A 7,504-nucleotide genomic window follows, 5' to 3' on the forward strand; every position below is an offset into this window, starting at 1 on the left:
CTCTAAGTTTTGTCCTGTTTGAAACTCTGGGCACTGCCCCACCGACATGGCTATGTTGGCATCCAATCCTGGCCACCACCCATCTTCGCTCCAATATAATTTTGGAAACCCCTGGAGGAGTTCAGCTAATATGTGGCAGCAACCTTTGCTCAGGACAATCACTCTTGTCCCTCACAATGATATGCCATCTTTTATTGTAATCTGGTCTTGCTGTGTTCAAATGTTTCAGTTCTGGTTGTGATGGCAATGTTGTTTCTCCCATCACCAGCTGTTTCAGTTTTACCAAAATGGGATAGTTGTGTGTCCACAGTCTAATATTGTCAGCAGTCAGTCAATGTACTTGTCATCTCTTGAAAGGCTTTAGTAATTGATGTCTCAGGGAAGGTAGACGTATATTGACCTGGATAGTTCAGAGCTGGCTCCTAAAACACTCCTGTTTATATCTGTCAGCCAATCAGGAAACTCATTCTACGATGTTCAGCTAGCTGACCTTGTTGCAGTCACTGTAATCGTGAACTTGAATATCAAGAGGAGATTATTAGATTCTCCATTGTTGATAGTTGTTGTTGCTTAGCACTTGTAGCACAAATTTTTGTTTGCTACTGAACAATCCAAGCCTGAATGTTGTCCTGGTTCCTGCATGTGAATAGGGCCACATTTTGCCTCCAATAACTATTCTGGTAACAATCACTGCACTAATATTTGGAGATTACCAAAATTCTGGAAACATCAGAGAAAGACATTCCAATAAACTTACTTTGTGACCAGAAAACATGAGTGAAATGTAGCAATAAATATACAGTATGTAAAAGTAAACAGAAAATGCACATTTAAGATTTCAAGTCCAATGTGGAAAAATCTGAAAAGTTAGCTTCATTTCTTTTCTCTGCACAGATTCCACCTTGACCTGTTGATTATTTTATTTTAGATTTTCAGCACCCTCAATGTTTTGGTAATTAACAGATTTAAGAATGGCCCAAAAAAAATGAGGACAGCAGTGGAAGCCATATTTAAGCTTTAGCAGAAAGCACAAATAACTAATCTTTAACTTGCAGTTTGTCTAAAATAAATGCATTGGGGAGGAAAAACTTGGGCAGAGGAAGAGATTGGCAGATATGGAGCAAAGGATGACAAAGGAACATCAAGATTCACTTTTACAGCAAGAAGTGGATATCAGGTCCAAAGTCATGCAATCTCATACAATAGAATTTAAAGATCTGGAACTATATACAATGCAGGTAGGTAAATAAACAGAATAAAACATCAGTAGTGCACCAGCACTCACTTTAAATAATTTTCAGTATTTCTCATAATCATTTTGTACAGTGATTTGAGACGGTCACCAAAATTAGGTTCAGATGTCCATATCTGGTGATGCTCACAAGGGGAGTTATATACCTGCCCTCTGGTATCATTGCATATTTGCAGATGTATGCAAGAAAACTGCATGATCTGTCTCAAACAAAGTCAAAGTCAATCTGCTGGACTTTGCACCTTTGATGATAACAGGGTAGCAGGTGCATAAATTACACAAAACTTGCCAAAGGGCACATGCAAAGTCATGCTTTCTACTTTGTTGTCAGTAGTCATACTAAGTTGGAAAACCTTCAAAGCACTCAGTATGTCAGGCAGTTTGAGAAGAGAATTGACATTTAACCAGTAACCAAATATCAAAAACACCAAGAAAATGGCTAGAGAGATAGTAGGAACTGCTGATGCTGGAGAATCTGAGATAACACGATGTGAAGCTGGATGAACACAGCAGGCCAAGCAACATCAGAGGAGCAGGAAAGCTTGACGTTTTGGGTGGGGACCCTTCTTCAGAAATGGGGGAGGGGAAGGAGATTCTGAAATAAATAGGGAGACGGGGAGGCAGATAGAAGATGGATAAAAGGACAAGATAGGGTGAAAGGAGACAGACAGGTCAAAGAGGTAGGGTTGGATCCAGTGAAGGTGAATGTAGGTGGGGAGTTTGCGGTCGGGGAGGGAATAGGTCAGCCCAGGGAGGACGGATAGGTTGTGGGGGGGGGAGCGGGATGGGGTTAGTGGGTAGGGGATGGGGGTGGGACTTGAGCTGGGAGGAATGGTTAGGGAGGCGGGGATTAGCTGAGCTGGTTTTGGTACGTGGTCGGAGGAGGGGAGATTTTGAAGCTTGTGAAGTCCACATTGATACCCTTGAGCTGCAGGGTTCCCAAGCAAAATATGAGATGCTGTTCCTGCGTCTTTCAGGTGGCATCATTGTGGCAATGCAGGAGGCCCAGGTCGTCTGAGGAGTTGGGGAGGGGGGCGGAATTGAAATGGTTCACAACTGGGAGGTGTCGTTTGTTGCGAACAGAGCGTAGGTGTTCCACAAAGTGGTCCCCATGCCTCTGTTTGATTTCCCTGATGCAGAGGAGGCCACAACGGGAACACTGGATACAGTATATTACATTTACATTGATAGATGTGCAGGTGAACATCTGTTTTATGTGAAAAATCTTCCTACGGCCTGGGATCGGGGTGAGGGGGGAGGTATAGGGGCAGGTGTAGCATTTGCTTCGGTTGCAGGGAAAAGTGCCAGGGGTGGTGGGGCTGGAGGGGAGTGTGGAGTGAACAAGGGAGTCATGGAGAGAGTGGTCCCTCTGGAAAGCACGCAAGGGTGGGAAGGGAAAAATATCTTCGGTGGTGGCGTTGGATTGCAGATGGAGGAAATGTCGGAGGATGATGCGTTGGATTTGGAGGTTGGTGGGGTGGTACATAAGGACGAGGGGGATTCTGTTTTGGTTATTATTGTGGACAGGGGGTGAGAGGGATGAGTTGCAGGAGACACAGTCGAGGGCATTTTTGATCAAGTGGAGGGGAAGTTGTGGTTTTTGAAAAAAAGAGGACATCTGGGATGTTCGGGAGTGGAATGCGGCATCTGGGGAGCAGATATGGCAGAGGAGAAGGAATTGGGAATAGGGGATGGCATTTTTACAAGAAGGTAGGTGAGAGGAGGAATATTCTAGATCGTTGTGGGAGTCGGTAGGCTTAAAATGGATGTTGGTTTCTAGGTGGATGCCAGAGAGGTCCAGGAAGGAGAGAGAGGTGTCAGAGATGGTCCAGGTAAACTTAAGGTTGGGGTGGAAGGTGTTAGTGAAGTGGATGAACTGTTCGAGCTCCTCGTGGGAACACGAGGCAGCGCCAAAACAGTCAATGTAATGGAGGAAGAGAGAGATGGGGGATAGGGCCAGTGTAGCTTTGGAAGAGGGAGTGTTCCACATACCCTACAAAGAGGCAGGCATAGCTTGGGCCCATGCGGGTACCCGTGGCCACCCCGTTTGTCTGTAGGAAGTGGGAGGAATTAAAGGAGAAGTTGTTGAGGGTGAGGACGAGTTCAGATAAGCGGATGAGGGTGTCGGTGGAGGGGGACTGGTCGGGTCTGTGGGACAGGAAGAAGCGGAGGGCTTTTAGGCCATCAACATGGGGAATGCAGGTGCATAGGGACTGGATGTCCAGTGTGAAAATGAGGTGTTGGGGACTGGGGAATTAGACCATAAGACTTAGGAGTGGAAGTAAGGCCATTTGGCCCATCAAGTCCACTCCATCATTTAAATCATGGTTGATGGGCATTTCAACTCCACTTCCCTGCACTCTGCCCGTAGCCCTTGATTCCTTGTGAGATCAAGAATTTGTCGATCTCTGCCTTGAAGGCATCCAACGTCCCGGCCTCCACTCCACTCCGTGGCAATGAATTCCACAAGCCCACCACTCTGGCTGAAGAAATGTCGTCTCATTTCAGTTTTAAATTTACCCTGTCTAATTTTAAGACTGTGTCCATAGGTCCTAGTCTCCCCACCTAACAGAAACAATGTCCTAGTCCACCCCTTCTAAGCCAGTGGAAGTTCTGGAGCAGGTGGAGAGCATGGGTGGTGTCATGGACGTAGGTAGAGTGTTCCTGGACCAAGGGGGACAAAATGGAATCCAGATAGGTGGAGATGAGTTTGGTGGGCAGGAGCAGGCGGAGACCATGGGTCAACCAGGGTAGTCAGGTTTGTAGATTTTGGGAAGGAGATAGAAGTGGGCTGTGCGGGGTTGGGGAACGATGAGGTTGTGGGTGGGAGGTCACCTGGGGTGATGAGATTGTGGATGGTTTGGGAGATGATGGTCTGGTGCTCGGAGGTGGGGTCATGATCCAGGGGAGGATGGAGGAGGTGGTGTCGGAGAGTTGGCGTCTGGCCTCAGTAACGTAGGGGTCAGTGCACCATTCTATAACTGCACCTCCCTTGTCCGCAGGTTTAATGATGAGGTCAGGGTTGGAATGGAGGGAGCGGAGGACTGCATGTTCTGTGGAGGAGAGGTTGGAGTGGGAGAGAGCAGTGGAGAGTTTGAGGTGCTCGATGTCTCGACAACAGTTAGCGGAACACCTATACTCTGTTCGCAACAAACAACTACACCTCAGTTGCGAACCATTTCAATTCCCCCCCAACTCCTTGGGCAACATGTCCATCCTGGGCCTCCTGCATTGCCACAATGACGCCACCGAAAAGATGCAGGAATAGCATTTCATATTTTGCTTGGGAACCCTGCAGCCCAAGGGTATCAATGTGAACTTCACAAGCTGCAAAATCTCCCCTCCCCCAACCACATGCCAAAACCAGCCCAGCTAGTCCCTGCCTCCCTAACCATTCCTCTCAACTCAAGGCCCCTAACCCCTAACCTCATCCTGCCACCTGGCCTGTCCGTCCTCCCTGGACTGACCTATCCCCCCCAAACTCCCCACCTACATTCACCTTCACTGGCTCTAACACCGCCTCTTTGATCTGTCTGTCACCTCTCACCCTATCTTCTCCTTTATCCATCTTCTTTCCGCCTCCCCCATCTCCCTATTTATTTCAGAATCCCCTTCCCCTCCCCCATTTCTGAAGAAGGGTCCCGACCCGAAACGTCAAGCTTTCCTGCTCCTCCGATGTTGCTTGGCCTGCTGTGTTCATCCAGCTTCACACCGTGTTAACCAAGAAAACGGTGTCCATTTTGTCTAGAAAGAAATTTACACTAAATTTATTTTTCTTCTCTTTTAGAGAATTACTGTGTTATACAAAAAGCAAATTGTGATGAACACTCAAGACTGATTCTGCAAATTGACATTTGAAGTAATAATTAAAACTCACCACTTGACGGGAAAAGGGTGGAATCCTTCAATGCTTTGAAATAAGCGTGTGTTCTGGACATTTAAAGCAATGAACTTCTCAAATTGCACAAATGAATCATGTCAAGGACAATCCAAGACACTTACTGAAAGGACTGCCATTGCTTTAATTCTGTCTTTGATTGCAATTATGACAACTTTGTTGAACTCTGCTGTAATGTTTGCTATTTGTATTACAAAGAAATTGCACCAACCTGCAAACTATCTCATATGTTCCCTAGCTCTGACGGACTTCGTTGTTGCCATTCTAGTAATGCCTGTCAGTATTACGTACATTACCACCGGAGCCTGGGTTTTGGGTTACATTGTTTGTGAGGCATGGCTGAGTTTGGACATGACACTCTGTACATGCTCAATCCTTCACCTCTGTGTGATTGCCCTGGACAGATACTGGGCAATCACAGATGCCGTGGAATACACTCCAAAAAGGACTGCCAAGCGCGCAGGAGTCATGATACTGACCATTTCTGTTCTCGTATCCATGCCACCCCTGTTTTGGCGGAGCCACAACGTTAACAGTACAGGGGAAAAGTGTATTATTCAGCATGACCATGTGATCTATACCATTTACTCAACATTTGGAGCTTTTTACGTTCCATCGGCTTTAATTCTCGTCCTTTACTACCGTATCTACCATGCCGCCAAGAACCTTTACCAGAAGCATGGCTCCAGCCGCCACTTCACCGGTCGCAACCGTGAAAGCCGAATCTCCACCTGCATGAACTACAAGCTGACACATACCTTTAGCGTATCTAATCTACACAGCTCTGAACCTGTACTGACATTTCACAATGATCACCCGACGAGCAGGGTTCCAGCACTCAAACAGGCGGGGGAGCACGGAAGAGCGCCAGCAAATCTCCAACTCAGGGGAACGGAACGCAGCTCGCATTCTGGGATTCATTCTCGGGGCTTTCATTTTCTGCTGGCTGCCCTTTTTCATTAAAGAGCTCTGTGTGGGACTGCACCTTTGGGTTGCTTCTCAAGTCGTTACTGATTTTTTAGCGTGGTTGGGCTACATCAATTCTTTTATTAACCCTCACTTGTACACAAGTTTCAATGAAGATTTCAAGTTAGCCTTCCGGAAGCTGAAAAGGTTTATAAGGTGCAAAACACATGGTTAAAAATTCCCTGAATAGGGTTACATGTCTTGTCCATTATACAAAATGTGTTTTTTAATTATTTGAATTTCGTTTGCGGTTGAAAAAAAGAACATTAAATTAGATTTCGTCTACTTGACAAAGTGCTTTTTTGTTTGCATCGCTGAAGTATGGGGAAACATTTTAAATTACAAAAGCAATTGTTTCTGTCTCGGCTACTAAACAACGAGATATGACACCAAGCCACATAAGGAGACCGAAAGATAGGTTTCAAACGTTGTCTTCATAGCAAGGAAAGGAGGGAGACTTTTCTCGGGATCAGATCAAATGTGGCAATAACGGATTAAATTCATTTCAGACTGTTGGAATTAGGATCCATGGAATAGCGCTTGGAGGAGGGACTGAAAATCATTTCTTTCCAATATTTAATTGGAAGAAAGATCTGATCTTCCAGTACAGGTTGACAAATACTGATAACTTAGCGACAATGGAGGACTGGAGAAATGTGATGAAGATTAATTGGATTTCGTTACTGTATATGTGCTCAATAAACTGTGCCTTCTGCATCACCCATTCACTCCATCCATCTCTTTTCATTCCAGGAGAAAACCACCATAATGGGGCAGAAAGAACCAAGATGAATGTGGGGTGCCTGATTGTCAGCTCTTCACTCTGAGAAGAAGGTCCAAACCCTGACCACCTAAGTGACCAGGCCTAGTGCCCTGGACGTTTATTGGAGGCTGTTTTGGAGTTACTATGCTGGCACCTCCTTACTGAAGGTCTTCTGCCTTGACTTGACTGACAACAGGTTCCCTTAGACTTTTGAGAAATGTCCATTTGATTGCAATGTGTTAACTGTGGAAGCTTCTGATGCACAATGGAGTAGCAAACAGTGAAGAGGATCACCTTAGATTACAGGAGGATATTACAGGCTGGACTGATGAGTTTTTTCAAATAGCATTCAGCCCCAGATAAATGTGATGCATCTGGGTAGGACAAACAAGACAAGGGAATGCATGATAAACAGTAGAACTCTGAGAAGGTTAAAGGATCAGAGGGACATTGGTTTGCACGTTCACTGGTCCCTTAAAGTATCAGGATAAAATGCTTAAGATGGCAAATTAATCTATTTGCCTGTATTAGACAAGATATACTTTAAGAGCAGGGAAATTATCCTGCAACTGATTAGCCATAGCTAGATAGAAGGGATGTAATTACACTGGAGAGGGTGCAGAGA

At 45.6% G+C, this 7,504-nt stretch overlaps 1 protein-coding gene across 1 annotated transcript; it reads left to right on the forward strand.

The window, feature by feature from the left end:
* Nucleotides 1-5,181: 5,181 nt before the first annotated feature.
* Nucleotides 5,182-6,291, forward strand: LOC125454840 (5-hydroxytryptamine receptor 1E-like). Its single transcript, XM_048536073.2, is given in 2 exon segments — nt 5,182-5,998; nt 6,000-6,291. Coding segments are annotated over 2 exon segments (1,092 nt in total). The 5' UTR covers nt 5,182-5,198.
* The last annotated feature ends 1,213 nt before the right edge of the window (nt 6,292-7,504 follow it).

The sequence above is a fragment of the Stegostoma tigrinum genome, chromosome 9, assembly GCF_030684315.1.
Source record: "Stegostoma tigrinum isolate sSteTig4 chromosome 9, sSteTig4.hap1, whole genome shotgun sequence".
Taxonomy (NCBI): domain Eukaryota; kingdom Metazoa; phylum Chordata; class Chondrichthyes; order Orectolobiformes; family Stegostomatidae; genus Stegostoma; species Stegostoma tigrinum.